Below are 18,477 nucleotides of genomic sequence, written 5' to 3'. Positions count from 1 at the left end.
AAGAGATTATATAATCTTTGTTCCCATTCATTTATGCTCTTTATTTTAGATAGACAAAAATGATCAGAAACAAAATACACTTTGATTTTGGATGCTGCCTTCGTTCCTTGCACTTCTAGCCAGACAGTACCGAATAAAATGATAACAGGGGCCGGCTTTGCGTCACTCTCTAGAACTTTGCAGAGTACAGTGCACTTTATAGACATCAATACTGCATCCTGTAGTCAACTCCACTCCTCCAATACTCTCAGCAAGCAAAGCAGCATATCACAGGATCTAACTGGAATGATAAAAGGATGAAAAGAAGGAATAATTAAGGAGATAATTAATGGTTAGGTCCATCATTGGTATTTCTGTGATTATTTCTGTTTGTTTAGGTGGCACATAATCAAGACTGCAAAATTTAGGAACTGAAAAGCCAGTCATTGAAAGCATCCAAAGCAGATCAGCACACTAACTCTGTGTAGCCACTTCTTTAAAATAAAACTCTAGTGTGTGCTTTCTAGTAGTAAGTTTATAGTATTTGATATTGTATGTTTACTGTTATTTTGGTTGAAATTGCTGTTAATTTTTAATTGCCCTTTAATGGCAGGAGGATTCTTTTTAAATTAGTCAAAAATAACATAGTGTGTAAAGACCTAATGCTGGCATCCACACTGATAACTGTAAAATCATAACTTTTTAGAAGGAAAAGATGAAAATGGAAGTTAAAAATAAAATTGCCTTTCTCTCCTACCTAAATTTTCCTCTGCTGGATTCTAGAAATATCTAGTCAGAACACTTTGTTGAATGCTTCTTGACCTTGCAAAAAAAGACTGACTTGGCTAAGCTCGGTAAATTGTTTTCCATTCCCAAATAATAATATCAGGCACAGTAGATTGTTCAATAATGACATCTGCAAATTCCTTTGGTTCTACCTTCAAAATATATCCAGAATCGAACCACTCTACATCACCTGGGTTATTGTAATATCCTCCTAACTCTTCTCCCTGTCTCCTCCATTCCCCCTCTCTACCTTATTCTCCAAATAGCAGCCATCAGATCCTGTCACACCTCAACCCAAATCCCTCCAAAAACTTTCCCTAGCACTTCGAGTGAAAGCTAAGTCCTACAGAGGCCTGCCACTCTCCCTGTACCTCTCTAACTATGCCATCTAATACTCACCCCCCACCCCCAATCCATTCCTCCAGAAACACTAACTTTCTGGATATTCCTAGAAACACCAGGTACAGTCACTTCTCTGACCAACAGTCACTCCCTTGCCTCTTTCGTTTCTTTGCCCATACGTCGCTTTCTCACTGAGACCTTCTCTGGCAGCCCTTTTAAAAATTACTCATATATACCAGCACTCTTTATCTCCTCACTGACCTTCCCAACTTAATTTTCTCCATAGTACTTATCACCTTCTAAAATACTATAAAATGTTCTTATTCATTGTCTTTCTTCTTCCTCAATGCAAACTCCATACGTTCAGGGTTTTTAAAAATTATTTTATATCTGTCTCCTCAGCACATAGAATGTGCCTGGTACATGGTAAACAATAAATATTTGTTGAATGAATGGCTCAATAGACAAGACATCACCCAGCTTTTTCCTTGGGTGTGGCCCACTAAATACTGAGGTATGGCACAGTTATTGGGAAAGGTCTTGCCTAGTGGCTTACATTTAAGTATTATTTAATTAAAGGGAGCATGGACCACAGGGGTAGAGCAAGGGCTCTGAAGGTCAGATAGACCTGGGTTTGAATAATAGCTTCACTACAACCTGTGTGACCTGGTGAGTTATATAATCTGACAGCCTCAGTTTCCTCTTTTACTATTTACTAGAAATAGTAAAAGCATCTTTCTAATAAAGTAGTCATAAAATTTTTTGAAAATATAATGTTGGGCTTATAATAAAAACTCAGAAAATATTTGCAATTGTGACAATAATAAGTATTGTAATTGCCCTTATTATTGCTACTATTATTTCCCTTATTATTGCTATTATTTATTGAGGCCCTTGCTAGTGTGCCAGACATTGTGCTACTTGCATTCTAACTATTATATCTGCAAGGGACCATTATAGTCACTGCTGAATGTGTGAGGAAACAGGCCCAGTGTCCTAGAGTGAGCATTCAACCCCAGATGGCTCAGCCTCCAAAGGTTAGGCCCTTTTTCCCAGACCACTGGGCTTTCGCTCTGAACTTTAATGCCTTGCCCAGAACTCTGGAAGTACATGGAATATTTGAGGAATCAAAAGGTGTGATACAGCTCAAGTAAGGGACTTTAATGACCTTGAGATTGGAGATGAAAGACTATATTCTATACCATATGATGTGGATTTTAACCTATGGACTCTGAGAAGACATCAAAAATGTGTTAAACTTGAGAAGAAGTTTTCAGAAAAATGAAAATGACAGCATTTACATGGATTGGGTCATGTCACTGACCACCGTCAGTCTTTTATATGACTGTAAGCAGGTTAAGAATAATATATTTCAGATTGGAGAAAATCAGCTTGAATTAAAGCCATGTTAAATAGCAGTTTGGTCTACCTCAGGCCAAAGGCTCTTTTTTTTAATGTAAGCACCATTATATTCTGCATAATGTCTAACATGGTCTCTTAAAAATTATATTGGTTACCCATTCCAAGTTATAATATAGGCTCTGATAGGAGAATATCTTTGCCAGTGATGGTATGCCACTGGAATTTAGAATAGCAAAATGACTGAGAAGTGGCTTTTGAAGGCTCTACACTGTTTTTGGTGTGGAAATGTCTCTAGTTCTTTAACATCTTCTAGTAGAGGAGAGTAACTGAGAGATTAAGTAATGTGGTGATAGATGGCTGATATTGGTTTTCCCTAGGAATGGTCTTCAGAAATAATCAATTAAATAGTAAGAAAATATGGATTGCCACTACCTCATGGGCATAGAGTTTGATAAATGTATCAGTTTCTTAACAAGATATGAAAAATGTTAAACATTAAGCACAGATTTTGTTTCTTTCTGATCCTTTAGTCAACCACTGACTCTAGATCTTCTACTGTCAGTAAATTAAAAATACAGCAACAAAGAAGGTGATGATTTGGGAGACTTTCCATGGGGTTGGTTGAAAGAACTGTATTCAGTCTTACACAACTGAATATACTTCCTGTGGGGAAAAAAGTCAAGTAAAGATTTTCATCCTCTGTTTGTAGAAGTTTAAGGTAAATTTTTTCACCATAGATTTAGGTCTCTGGAGTGTGTTCTTGTGTTTTGTTATTGAAGCAGTGGTACAGTTTTGACTGAATCTATTACACATTGTTGGTCATTTGAGGGCAAGGAAAACCAAATCAGTTGAAATAGAATAGTAATTGAAGTAAAGCAAGTGGAAATGAGGGAACAAAAATACTGAAAAGTGCTATCTTTTTGTAGTTACTATTTACTGATTAATGTGAATGTACATGTATATAAGAAAAGTTAAAATGAGGTCCAAGGAAGAGTATGAGAGTTAGACTTGTCTTTTAAGTAAATGTTTCCAAAGCTTATCATTTCATCTAAAGTGAAAGTAAAATACTCTTTTGACATGAATTCTATCATAAATGTGGCTTTAATCTTCCCTGTTTGTTTTATGTAGATATATTTTATCTCTCCAAACCTTTTATAAACTATTTGAGGTTGGAGTTTATGTGCTCTGTTCTTTTGTTTATACTATAGTGCCCAGCACAAAGCTAGGTGTGGAGAGAAGATGCTTAATATGAGCCTTAAGAATAACTAAGTTTTTGAAAACAAATCTATTTCTCATGCTTGTACCTGAATTCTTTGGGAGAAAATAAAGTTGTTGATGTGGCAAATAAAACCTATTACACCGTGTTTTAATGAACAACATTTTTTTTGAATACCATCTTTCATGGCATGTGTGAGTTGTAAATGAGAGTGATAACAGGTAGGGCAAGAGGACTGAAGAAGGTGGGGAAAAATACAGACCCTAAACCAGAGGTAAAATTTTCACCTGACCTTAAAGAGTTTCAGTTCTCTATTCTTTATTGAAAATTATTCCCAAGACCGAAAACTGAAAAGACTGCCATAATGTTAAATTACGCAATTATCCTGGGCTATAGGAGGCCACTGAACTAACACACACATATTAAATATCTTTTTTAATGTAAAATTAATAAATTAAATTAAAGGTGAGTCACAGTTTGTACAGCTCATTTTCAAAATTACAATATGGAAAGTAAATACACTGCTGTGTGGGAATACATAGCTTATCTGTCACTGATAGCTAATGAATTCTTTCCTATTAAAATTTAATTGAAAATCTTCAGTGATATTTAAGCTTTCACAGAAGTGTAAACTACTGTGACTACAATTCACAATGCATTTAAAACAATTATTCTTTATCATTAAAGTTAATAATATGCACATTAACCTCTTATGTAGTCTAAATCAATATTGTAGTTTAAAAGATATGACCTCTGGACAGCTTTCTCTAAATATTGATTTCATTGTCATTTGTATAAGGTATCAAACAAATTACATGCTGCACTAATATCATTAATGCTGCCCCCATAGAGCCAATGACTTTATGGGTTCTTACAATACAGGACATGACATTACAAAAATATTGAGGACATCACAATATATAATTACCGAATGGATGAGGTTTGACTATGGCTGAGTAGAGTGGCTCTGAATATACGATAACTTCCAAATCCTTCACTCTCCGTGTACAGAAAAAATACTGCTCTTTAACATGCAGATTGGTTACTGAGGTTAAGTTTCAAATGGCAGAAATTTTTTCTGCCTCAGAGGGTCTAATTTACCTTTTTGTGATGCCATAGATATTTCAGAAGAGAATCTAAAGTCAAATTAAAATGTTGTAATTCTGCAATATAACAATTTTCCCAAAATAAACTTGTTTAGGAATTTCTATTACAAGTTCCTAGTGAGTCAGATGAGTTGGAAAATACATGCATTAAAGTAAAGGGGCTGAACCTTTCAAAAGTCATTGAATTAAATAAAATCTGATTTAAGGATGGATATGTATCACATTTCCCCTCATAACCAGCAGTTATAGTAGTAGTTTTGTAAAAAAAATTGCAAATTAAAATAGCAGTCATGTAATTTGCTCTCTTTTACTTTTTTCAAGTTCTAAATTGCTCTGAATCACAATTATTAGCATCACTCAGTTACATCTAACTCTATTTTGATGTTATTTTTTAATTTTTAAAATTTTACTTTACTTTTTGTTTTCTATAAAACTTTTTAGAAAAGAGATGTGGTCACGGTCACGACACTGTGAACTGTGGGTGCTATTTGTACTAAAAATGTTCCCTCCATATTTCTTGTAGGTAAAAGTGACCCATTTTGTGTGGTCGAACTGAACAATGATAGGCTGCTAACACATACTGTCTACAAAAATCTCAATCCTGAGTGGAACAAAGTCTTCACATTGTAAGTAGTCATTACTTTGAGCTCATTTCAGAACTGCTGCTAAATGATATTTATTTTTGAGATTTTTGTGCGTTTATTCTTAACTGATTAACAACTCAATGAATCTGGCCTGCCTTTGCCAGCAACAATGAATTGCATAATTGCATTACCTTCCTGATAGTGAGAGCTGGGGAAAGGGTATGCCATTTTTCTTTGTTTTCACAGATATTTTTTTTAAACTGTGCATTTTATATATGATTTGACGAAGGATTTTGCTCCCATTAACTGAATTGCCGTACTGCTTCTTCCTTTATACTTTCTATTGAAATTCTCCCCAATTGCACTGACACCAAGGAGGACAAAGCTCTATTTGTTCCATTGCTCAAATCAGCAAACAATCCAGTCTCGGATTCAGCAGATGTTTTAGTTTTGGTTTGTTGCAGTTTAGCACAATAAGAATATTAAGTACTGTCCTACATACCAGAAAACACTTTAAGTTAATTATCTTTTTGTTTTAAAAAGTTTGTAAATCTTTTCGATCATGCACTGTAAAAGCTGCCGGTGCTACACTATAGTATCTCCTAAGTCCGTGGTTTTTTTTGTTTTTAAGCTGGGCTTTAGAAATGAACTCTGAACAAAGGAAAACTCTCCAAACAGAAGTACTTCTTAAAAGTTTTCTAACATAGTTTTATTTTATTTTCGTATATGAGAAACTGCTAAATTCCTCATTAATTTCTTATAATGTCCCTGCTTAAGAGCCAGTAACTAATCAGATTTAATTATCTGACCAATTTATCTTTAAGGAATTTCACATTTTTAGAAGAGATGAAAGCCTGGTCAGGAGACTTGCACTCCTAAGAAGGTTGTGGAGAGTGTTTTTCTCTGGAATGCATAATTGAATGAATAGGTTCGATAATTATCAAAGCCATTAATTGATTGTGCTCTGATAAAGCCTTTTCTCACATGTGGTTGCAGTCTTTCAGTAATGGATATATTCATTTTTTGTTTTCTCTTAATTCATGTTTTCTTGGTAAACAGTTTGATGAAAGAAATGCTGTCAACAATTGGGGCTTATTTTTCTAGAAACAAAATATGAAGAGCTTGCATACTTGTTTATTAACATATGTTGTCTTTGGAACATAATGGAACACTACTTAATTTCTAAATCCTAGGGTGGTACAATAGCTATCAATGTTACATTTTCTTCATTCTGTACTCTGTGTTGATTAATTTTTACTATAAACCAAACAGAAATAAGTCAGAGTTTGAGTGAGAGCTGTAAAGATAAAGGAGATGTTCTATTATGATAAAAAAGAAAAATTATATAAACTATACAGTGACTCTTGCTGAAATCAAACCTGGTGGTGCTTCATGTGGGAGTAACAAGAAGATGCGAATTATTGTAATAATGAGAATAGGACAAGTCTTAAAAAAAAATAAGTGCCACTTATTGATTTTTTTTACAATAACTCATTCTTTGCCCATCCAGATGGAAATTATATTTTATTGAAAAATTATAACTTAAAGTTACAGTTGTATTCAAAGTTCCAGATAATAGAACCATCATGTCTACTAAGGTGCATTGTGGGAAATTCTGTCAGATACCAAGCTACCTTATGTATGTGTATGCAAATGGTATACATAAAACACATATATACCAAATCAGCTGGAGCTATCTAAATTTTCAAAAGCATTTGTGTTCTTGTTCCCCACTGATGAAGTCTTTTTTTCCTTACATATATTTATTATGCAGCAACATTAAAGATATCCATTCAGTTCTTGAAGTGACAGTTTATGATGAAGATCGGGATCGAAGTGCTGACTTTCTGGGCAAAGTTGCTATACCATTGCTGTCCGTAAGTTTCATTCACCTGACACACTGCTCTGTGTTGCTTTTGCTCAAGGAAAAAAAAAAAAAACACTCAGCTCTATATCTGTCATTTCTCAACCAAGGTCTGTAATAAGAACACTAAAAATTTTAACATACTCAATGCACGGCCATGTTGAATCCCATGATAGTTAATTTTTCCTGACAGACTTGATCCTGGTAATGAACAGGTACTTGTCAGAATTGCCACAGTTGTTTTGGGTTCTCTGTCAGTTTCAGCAGCTGGGGGTCAAAGGTCACTGAGGGAGTGTATTCAGTGGAGACCGCGAGACAGACGGCTGTCATGTCCTTTTCCCGCAGATTCAAAATGGTGAACAGAAAGCCTACGTCTTGAAAAACAAGCAGCTGACAGGGCCAACAAAGGGGGTCATCTATCTTGAAATAGATGTGATTTTTAATGCTGTAAGTCTTAACTTTGGCTTTTTTGTACTGCTAAAGAGTTCAGTTTCATGAAAGCTTTTGTTCCTGATTTGTAGAGAATTTCTGTCATTCCTCATTTTCTCTAAACCTTGATGTATCCTGGAGAATACGCTTCTGCCACTGCCTGGCACACCCACACTTTCTGTTATAGCTGGCGGCTGCCGCTGTGGCTGTGCTCTGGCCGCTGCCTGCCGGCGTCAGAAATGGAAGCGCATGCATGTGCAACTGTATACATTTATATTTTATGAGCACAGCAGCCAGGACTTTGAAACTTTTGAAATTATTGCAAATTGAACTGCGTGAAAAACTTGTAAACATTCGTACTATATTAATCCATAACAGACACATATGTTGATGTATAGGTGAAAGCCAGCTTACGAACATTAATACCCAAAGAACAGAAGTACATTGAAGAGGAAAACAGACTCTCTAAACAGGTAAAAAGCAAGGAAAGATTAATCCCTCTGGGAAGACATGATTATATCTGTAAAACATCTATGTAAATTCAAATAAACTTTGGAGGTAAGGAGGGGGGAAGACTATGGAATTTTTGATCATCCACTGATGTGAAATGGCTTTCTTTTCTTCTTTCTTTTTCTCTTTTCCCTTCCTTTCCTTAAAAGATCAAACAAGGACAATACCAAACTAGTAAGTTGGATGGGGGTGGTCAGAAAGGAAAGGGGATACTGTAGGCTCTGCATAGAATGGATATGTATTCATGCGTTAGCAGAAGAATGATCATTTTGAACATAAAATACAATTTGATTGCCATGGAATGTGTAAATGAGAACACCAAAAGCTGAGGTTCAAATAAATGTCCAGACCACCCACAGGTATGATGCAGGTGTCTGTAAAGTGAGCCCAGTATAAAGCTCTTCCCTCTAATCCAGGAGAGAGGGGGCTCTATCTTTTAAGAGAAGCCTTCCTTTTAATTAGATTTTAACTATGATCTTTTAGAAGTGAACTTTTATTGGCATTTTTAGCTAAGAAAATAGAAAGTCAGGAACCCTGATTTTTATATCATGAAGAAATTTTAAATTATGCTTGATAGCTCGTAATTAGACTTGTAGTTTTAAATTCGATATGATAGCAAGTTAAGAAAAGAGTACTAAGCTATCACTTTAAAAAATTGTTTACTTCCAATTAATACAGCTAAAATCAAATGTATTTGAGGTTATAAAGTTTACAGAACTCATTTGTGCGTGTTAAAATCTTTAATAATTTCCTGTGCTATTAGAAGACCAAAAATATTTTGTTTTTAACCCAATCACTTCACCATAAACAGTGCAATCTTTAGTTGTTTAAAGACAATGCATAAGTTACAAATGTAATACCTATCTGAACAGAAATACAGATAACAAATTTCCACAGTTATAGTTAAAAGTTATAAAAGTAGCACTTAAAGTAAGGTGATCAGGGGCCAAGAAGGAAACAAATAGGGACACTTTTTACTTTGCTTGAAAGAAATCTTAACTTGTTTAAACTGGTATGCATGTATGCGCATCTGTATGTACACATATATACATTATTTTTTCTATATGACCCCAGTAAACTTTACATAGCTACTTTAAAATACCAGATCGGCCTTGAAGTTTACTTGGAAGTAGCAAAATATTAACCTGCAGACATATTACTTTAGTTACTAACATAGCTGTATGTAATTTTTTGAACCTATATCTAGCGTATGGGCTGTTTTTCTTACAGCTGCAGTCATGCCTTAATTTTAAATTTTTAATTTAAATTATATCAATTCTCATGTACTTTTTTTTCTTGTTCAATATCTGTAGCTTTTCTATCTTTTTTTTTTATTGAGGTGTAGTTGATGTACAGTATTATATGTTACAAGTGTACAATATAGTGATTCCCAATTTTTAAAGGTTTGTTCCATTTGTTGTTATTATAAAATATTGACTATATTCCTCGTGTAGTACGATATATCTTTGTAGCTTATTTTGTATATAATAGTTCGTCATATACCTTTTTTAGTAACAGATTTTGTAAAGTACTTGCCATACATTTTTCCCTAAATCCAAAATTATGAAAACGTAATGGGAAAATGTGGGTGAAATTTATTGTGGGAAGGAGAGAGATAGAGAGACGAAGAGGGAAAAGAGAGAGAGAGAATGAGACTATGATAGTAAGAAAGGGAGAATCCTACTGAAATGGTGAAAAAAATGTTAGTTTTCTTTAATAGAGCAATACTTGACAAGTTTTTCCCTAAGGCCCTAAATAAAACCATCCCCAGTTATCCACTTCACTTTGAAATATCTTGAAATTAAAGCATTTAAAGCATTTTAAAAGCACAGGACTTCAGAATTCTTAAATATATTTAAGGTTCCCAGTATTCTAAGTGGCAAAAAAATGTTTTTGATCTGTTGGAGATTTTTTTTTCCTTTTGAACAGAGGTAGCCCAACTTGCATGATAGTATTATTTATGCAAATATATTTAACTAAGAAATTGTACTTATAATTTAGTTCTTTTCACCTTCTCTAGAGATACTTCTTTTCTTCTAACTTGTGAGCCAAGTTGCTTGGTAGATTCTTACAACTTTATTAACTTTCTGAATCCATTTCAAATCACACTAAACTTGAAGAATTTTGTAGCATATCTGATGGGTTTTAGTCTTTCAAATTCTAATAATACTTTCATCTTCCTATAGCTGCTACTAAGAAACTTTATCAGAATGAAGCGTTGTGTCATGGTGCTCGTAAATGCTGCATACTACATTAATAGTTGCTTTGACTGGGATTCACCCGCAAGGAGCCTCGCTGCTTTTGTGGTATGATCATACTGTATTACTTACATTATTATTCATTAAATTCAGTAATCATAGCTGCATGTTTCTGTGGCAATAGTTACAGTTATGTTGATGTGGCCATTTTAAACTTCTATTTTGAAACTTGACTGGGCAGATTTGCCGTGGGCAGGAACCTGATGGATTGTTCAGGGTCTGAGTCCAAGAATACATCCCCGCCTCAGATTTCCGGAATATAAGACATCTCAGCCAATGTATAATTTTCTCTGTGACAGTTAAAATGTAAAATTATACATATTGCATAATTCCAAATCCCAATAGCAGAGCCAAGAAAAGTCCTTAGCATTAAAAAATAATAATAACCTTGACCATCTTCATTTTAATTTTTATTTGTCCTGTAGATATTTTTTCAAAATATGAAAATCTTCGGCAGTAGAATCCTAGCTGGTAATACTTTAATATGTGAATCAGTTGGAAGTGGATGTGACCTATTTAAGGCACATTTTATTATTTCTGAGATTTCCAGCTTTTAAAAAGGCATGAGTGAGAGTTTGATAGATCCAAATAGTCCTCTGACAATGATCATCTTGTAGCCTTTTACTTTGGTTATTTAAAAACTGCTGATGAGACCAACTTGCAAAGCTAGAAAATCTGAAAGAATACTTTCCTCTGAGCTTCAGCTGGGATTTTCTGCTCTCACGTTATTTTTGCTTATTCAGAGTTTCGGTTTGAAGTTTAAGTGGAGTCGTTCTTTTGAAATCTTTTATTTTATTGTCATATTTGTTAGAATATGAGTACCTTATGCTTCCTTATAGTTGCCGGTTTCTCAGAATATGACTTTATTATAAGGGGCTTACAGGAAGAGTTTTAATTATAGTAACAAATCAACATTTTAGTATTACCATTCAAATGAGTGTATGCACATCTGTTTAGTACTTTGAGCTCTGTCCTCCTCTCAGGCCTTGTATGGGACTTTCATTAATGTCTGAGCACATGGAACAAAGCGTGTATATGTCCCTTTGTGTTGTAAGTTACCAGAAAGTTAGGCAGCCTGCTTCCCATAGACATGTCGTTGTCTCCTTAAAGAAAGCGACTGTCATCATCATTAAGTTTTAGAAAAGAAAATCTGCCTCTTTCAATATTCTTGTATTTAGCTCTTTCATATAATAAATACATTGGAGTACTGTTAAACAAACTTTATTATTATTTTTCAGCATCATAGAGGCACTTTGATGTTAATGAGAAAAAAATGATACTGAGTTTCTGTGTATATTTTATGCCATTACTTCCAGGTTCCAGGGGCCTTACAGGAGACACAATAATTTTCTACTGAAAATGTCATGCTGCCATCTTTGGTTCACTCCTTCCAAAGTCATTCCTCACAGCTATATGTGAAATGTGAAAACAGAGAAACCTATATAATTATATCATTTGTTCAGGAACCTTCATTTTGAGCAATTTAGCATTATAATGTATGTGTAAGTCTTCATAAACTTCATCTGGCTTCTAGAGGTCACTCATGTAAAATGAATTCAATATGGCAGACATTTTTTCACAATTTCTTTTTGATTGAAAAAAAAAAAACCAGGCAGTGAAACTCTGAGAAACTTAGCTACATGTACATGATGGTACTTGAGTAATTTCACTGAAAGGGAGTCAAACTTCACTGGGGAAGAAATGTACTAGTCTCTCTCTTAGCTGGTGGTCAGTTTCTAAGGACTGTGTCCTACAAAACACAAGCTGAATGAAAGGTGCTTTCAGAATAAGGGGGGCGGGGGAGGCCACAATAAAGGTAGGAAAAGGGACTCCTGACACTGATGGTGAAAAAAGAGACCAGAAACTACAATGTGAATGCATATTAACGGTACTTTTGAGAAGAAACAACAATATTAATGGTTTTATTGAAAAAAAAAAAAAAGGAGCACTGAATTACATTCCATTGAATGTTATTAAAACAAGAAAACAAAAACCAGCTTCATTTATCTGGACCTGAACTAGGAGTTCCAGGAGAATGGGAGCCCTGCCTTTTTCACCTGGGACTCTAGCAATACCTGCAGAGTATCTAGCGTTAGTAGGCTCCCAATATAAATGACTATCTAAATCGGTAGATCAACCAATGATCCAGTCAGTCAGTCTGAAACTTTTTTCTTATGTGGAGAAACTTTCTTCAATGATACCATATAAATAAGGGTTTACGCTAATAAAGCTAGCTATTAAATGATGATAGACATAGATTAATGCTTTATAGCAATTTTTCCTAGACCTTCATTTGAATTCTAAACTATTTCATAATCCTCTCTCAGTCATCTATTTTAGACTCAGATTAAATTCTGATACAAAAAGATCCTTATATAATAATAATAACAACTAACATTTATTACAAATCTGTGTGCCAAAGAACTGTTTTTCAGGCACTAAAGCATGGAAGTGCTTTTCATGCATTAATAAATTTAATATTCCCAACAACCTTATTATGAGGTAGATACTATTATTTTCCTGATATACAGAGGGAAAAGCTGAGGCACAGGCAAGTTAAATACCTTGCCCCAAGCCACATGGATATTATTTCCTTTTTAAAAGAGCTTTTAAAATATGTACCTTATAATCTTAATATCATAACGATTTGGGAAAAAAGAACTGTTGTAGGATTTTTATTCATCTTGTAGATATTCAATGATATATTTAAAAATGAAATGTTTCAAAGATCTTATTGCATAACCAGAGCCTTTTTTTAGGCCAGTTTTTTGAAAAGAACTGCTTTCCATTAGAAGAAGCTATGAGCAGCACCCCATTGTTACAAACATATTGTTCCCATCATTCCCTGTTGATGGATCACGGGTCTATTATTATAATATTGGTTCCACTTGGCCCACTTTTTCATAAATGCAGCTGCCTCACATGGAGCACATGCATTTGTACCATTATGCCGCTTGGTTTTAGGCCCAGATCAGTAAACTTTATGTTTAAGTGCCTTTTTTCTATTCCATTTTATTTTTCTTTTCTAATTTACCATCCAGAAATAAATGTAGAATAATGAAATTAAAATGGAAAAGCAATAATTTTTGTCCCTATGTCAGTTAAAATGGAGAGTATGTGAAATGCAGGGGGAGAGCTGCCCTGGCTTCTTTATGTGCTAGCTATGTAAGCCAAAGCTGGCTTACAGTGTTAGAAGTGGAAATCGGCCTGGAAGGTGATGGATGAAATATAAGCAAACATGTTCCCGGGAATGAATGTCCTTGTTGTTGTGTGCTATGAATTAGGTTTCTAAATTTTACTATGAATATTGTAGGCTTAAGAGCAAACACAGACGTATGTGATGTGGAAGGCACAACCGCTTGTCTTTGGGAATCATCTATTGTAGACGTGGAAGTGTCTCATAAATTGGGCCTAATTTTCATCAGGCTCTTGACCAGACATTTGTGTTCTTGTGGATGTCAGTGGGTGCAATATGGAAAAAAAAAAAAAGTGTACATTCTCTCTTTCTTTTCAGTACTGTCATTTCTCACTGTAATGAGCACAAAAATAATTGGACAACCGGGCTATCAGTAAAAAGGACACACTTCAGTGTGCGTCAAAGAATTATTTTACAGGACAAACTTTAATCCTTAAATGGGATTGTAGATAATTTGTGGTACCATCTGTCCATTTGGAATTGTTTTAGCCTTTTCTGTCGTTATACAGTAAGTGCCGCTGTGTTTAACATTAACATTTGATATTTTACACATTTAATTTCTGTTCTGCTGTGTGGTCCTTAGGGAATGGAACGCTAGTGCTACATGAGAGAGACAAAGTATTGATCAGTTAACATTTCAGCTACATTTATGTATGTCGCAAAATTAATGAAAATGCCAGGCAAAAATGTCAGAGTGCACAAAAAGGTAGAATTTAAATTTGGTAGTTTAATGAAAAGTTTAAGATGTGCATTATCAAAAATGTCCTCTTGCCTTTAAAGTACAATTCCTAACAGAATAACTAAAAGGAGACACATATTTTACTTAGAGGAACAATGAACATGAATTACGAAGGGATGTCAACTCCTCAAAGTACCTTGTGTTCCAAAACAGCATGTTTGAATGCTTAACTGTTACTCATAAAATACATGTGTTTCTGTTCCTATCTGGAGAGCTACTGGCTTCAGCCCTCTGGGCTGACCAGCCGATGAGGCAGGCTTCCTACCGAGATTCTCCCCCTAGGTTTTCCTTGGTATCCAGGCATTCCTTTTGTGTCAAAACGGAGAATTCCTTCTACAGCAATTCATTGAGGCCACTCTGGTTCATTACTCGTTCCTTTCTGGGTCGTTTTCAAATGCCTGGTTTTCCTTTGCTCCTAGATAATTTGAGCTCCACCTTCATTCAATCCCCATTTTAGTAAAGGATCACACTCTGGACAACAGCGACTCTCAGAAAAGCTGGGCCATTATGCAGGCAAAGAGAACAAACAGTGATGATGTATGCAAAGAATGACATGAGACAGCTCTGTGTAGCCAAATGATTAAAAAAAAAAAAAATGGAGGAAGCACAAGCAAAGGAGGAACTGAACTTGCAGAGGCGATGGGAATATAGTACAATGATCTGAAGACAATAGGCTCCCGAGGAAACCTTATCAAGTACTTCCTGTGTAGAAAGCCTGCTGCTATTAAACAACATATGGATTTTTCTAAAAGTTATTACAAACAATAAGGGCATTTTAAGTGACCTTCATGTTCAAGGACTAAAAAGGGAACATCGCTTAAGAAGAAATGTTAATGTGAAAACAAAGAGACATGTCTATATCACCTGTAGTTTAGATTCAAGTCTTACGAGCCTTAATATCACTGAACAAAAGAGGGTGATTGTACCAGACATATGGAAGGTAATTTTAAATTTCAACAGAAATTTCTATTTTAAAGAGTGTGAGACATCAGTAATACCACACCAACAAGATTATGCTTCAGGTTTCTAGCAATTTTCAAATGATTTTTATTAGAAGCTTTTGTTGTTCCTACCATTTTTTTTTTAGTGACAGCAGAATAAATTGGAAATGTTCCAGATGTAATTTTTGTTACTTTCCCCACAACAGCAAAACAGAAGAACCCCTGAAAACCAAAGAAACAAGTACTAAAGAAGAATGATCTATAACTGATGGTACTATCCTTGTATTCTTGAATTTTCCTGGAATTATGTAAATCTAAACTTCTAGGACCTTTTCCCACCCTTCTTTATAGATGCTTTCGTCTGACATAAGGACTTACTAAGTTTATAAATAATACTTCCTATTTAATTTACACAAATTTTAAAGGTATGTTAAACATTTCCTTCACAAATGTGTAAGTGAGAAAAAAAGAAAGCCTATACAGAGTTTCATTGATTTAGAAGATTGTATACCTCCAAAGTTGCCTAAAATTCCTTTTACAAAGTCAAAGAGTATTGACACTTAGAAGATTCTAGTACTATATTTTTCTTTTCAGTAAATAGATTGTGTGCCCAATTCTTATGAACGTGCTGGCACTTTAAGTTGATGTATACATTTTTTCCAAATTTATCTGAATTCCATGGAAGGAAAATTCTTTTCAAGCATTGACCTATGAAAAAATAGGTTTTTTTAAAGTGGTACTTTCCGAAAAGCATTGCATATAAATTCTTGCAACTGTGTAAAAGCCCCCCAAAGACCACAATTTAGAAGTGAGTTGAGTTTTAGGATTGATCACAATTAGCTAAAATCAGATATTAATGAAACAAAGCATTTTGATTAGATTTCTCCAATCCTTGAGGAGTGATGATCTAGTTCAGTTTGTAGGCCTATTTAAATGTATAATCTTTTTGTTTTATTTCTGTGACTGTTACATATACCAATGCAGCACTTCCTCAAATCAGCTCTTAGCTTTCTTTAAATGGTGCCAATACCCTTTTTTGTTTATTTTAATAATGTCAGCAAAAGGGGCTCCTGCTCTCTGGAGGGAGATAATAACATAAGGCACAGAGTCTACCACTCTCTGAAAAGCTTACTCCTCTTAAATTTTATTTTATATTTTCAACAAGAAGAATTTAATTCTTATAACACATCACACACATTATCTATTATTTCTACTTTCCCTCCTTTGTTCTCTAAAGCAGGAAGTAGTAAGATGCTATAATCTGGAGACGTTTTCTTCTGTGGATGATTTGAGGAAAATCGAGTTATTTCACTTTGTCTCAAGTACAGTACTGTTGTGCTATATTATAATCAAACATAAACTGCAGATATCATCAGCATAACAATGATACCATATTGAATCTAGGAATTAGCCTTCTCATGAACCTTAATGGTATGTGCAGTGAAAGTTGGGATGACACCAGTACCTCATTGTGGTCTCCTTCTGGCTGTATGGCTGCTGTACCATTTCCCCAGGCAGCCTCCTTGTATTATGTATCAGGTAGTTACAGCCTCAAAACCTTTATGAGACCCTTAAAAAATATGTTGCATCCAGATTTTGCAACTAAGTTGACTAAGGATCAAAAATTATAAAATAATGAAATCAGAGGTGTCTCACTATCTGTCCTCAGATTCCTAAACCAATGTTCTTGTCCTCTGAAAAATTTTCCACCCCCTAACTTCAATTTAAATTGGTAGGCACATGCATTCTAAGCAAAACAGCAAGCCATATTCCATTGCAAAATATTATTCTGTAAAGTGTTTTTCAAAGGAGAAAGTTTAAATGAATGAGATAACTGTATAATTTATTTTAGTAAAACTCTGTAAAGTAAGAGTAATAACTCTTCTGAAAGATTGTAAATTACAACAGCAATGCAGTCATTAATATACTTTAGACAGTGACTTCACTCTCCACATGTTTTCATGCCCCTTTGTATTGGGTAAATATTAAGAAATAAGGAGTAGAATGCTTTCTATTGTCTGATTTTTCTATTTTGACCAATTATGAAGATATACCTTAGAATTGTGATGTATTAGAGTTAATGTACCAAGTGAGAAACTAACCTGAAATGCTGTTAAGGAAGATTTTCATTGCCTCTTTTCTTGCCATCATTTTACCACCTTTTAACATTACAGTCAGAATCGACTATAGATGCAGTAGTCACTCCTGCCATAGTAGGTGTGTGAGTTATGACACTGTGTTGCGTCCTCTATTTTGCTGTGATGACAGAGATCCAATACTCAGCAAGTGGTAACATTAGAGATCAGTAACAGAGGGAAGATGAAAGAGTGACCATTTCTCGTGTTTGCACCAATCATCAGCCACTGGCTCAAAGGGAAGTAATGAAGAGAAAATCAGAGAAAAGCTAAGAAGCAAGGAAAGATAGAAATCACATCAAAGTGTAAACAGATATTTAGATAAAAATGAAAGGCAACCCTGATTTTAAGGATGGGAAAAAAGATTTTAGAGACAAAGCTTGGCTTTTATTTTGTTAAATCAGTGTTTCTCTGTTTTTCTCATATTCACCTCTCTAAGGGGAAGCTTTTCATTTACTTTAATGAGAGAAATGAAATACTAAGGAATAAGATTTTCTCAGGGAGTGTTGATCTTTGAAGGGCCACAAATCATTGTGATACCTAAGATTCTTTTTGCTGTCTCCCAAGAACCAATTTTCACCCCCTTGGGTGCCATCTCAACCCTGTTGAGAATTCATGCTCTAGATGAAGTTTCATGTGAGTTTAACTATGTTTACTTTCATGCTGTTGGTGGTAAAGTCTAGTTTAGATTTTTGGTAGTTTGCATACAATGCAAATTATTCCCATAGGTAATCAGTCTAGAGAAAGAATTAGTGATCTCTGTACAAAATTACTGACTACATTGGAGTCCAGTAAAAGGAAAGATTTTGTTTGGCTTAGAGAAAGAATTAGTGATCTCTGTACAAAATTACTGACTACATTGGAGTCCAGTGAAAGGAAAGATTTTGTTTGGCTTCATAGAGATTGAAGAATTGAATCTTCCCCTTATGAAAACCCATATGAGGGTTTTCTTCTCTACAGCGATTCCAAGGGTGCATTGTTGTGCTTCACTGAAGTGGAGAAGTGGGGTGAATATTAATTCTGGCCTAAG

The 18,477-nt window shown here is 34.7% G+C and overlaps 1 protein-coding gene across 13 annotated transcripts in view; it reads left to right on the top strand.

The window, feature by feature from the left end:
- MCTP1 (multiple C2 and transmembrane domain containing 1) overlaps positions 1 to 18,477 on the top strand; it is a 540,048-nt gene that overhangs the window by 369,012 nt on the left and 152,559 nt on the right. For all 13 annotated transcript variants that reach the window (XM_067031360.1, XM_067031359.1, XM_067031357.1 and 10 more), the window contains 5 exons: positions 5,315 to 5,417; positions 7,150 to 7,252; positions 7,585 to 7,686; positions 8,067 to 8,141; positions 10,365 to 10,484. In XM_067031360.1, coding sequence (XP_066887461.1) covers positions 5,315 to 5,417; positions 7,150 to 7,252; positions 7,585 to 7,686; positions 8,067 to 8,141; positions 10,365 to 10,484 — 503 coding nt within the window. The remainder of the gene's footprint in view (positions 1 to 5,314; positions 5,418 to 7,149; positions 7,253 to 7,584; positions 7,687 to 8,066; positions 8,142 to 10,364; positions 10,485 to 18,477) is intronic.

The sequence above is a fragment of the Kogia breviceps genome, chromosome 4 (assembly GCF_026419965.1).
Source record: "Kogia breviceps isolate mKogBre1 chromosome 4, mKogBre1 haplotype 1, whole genome shotgun sequence".
Taxonomy (NCBI): Eukaryota; Metazoa; Chordata; class Mammalia; order Artiodactyla; family Physeteridae; genus Kogia; species Kogia breviceps.
This window is presented reverse-complemented; position numbering and strand designations above follow the sequence as displayed.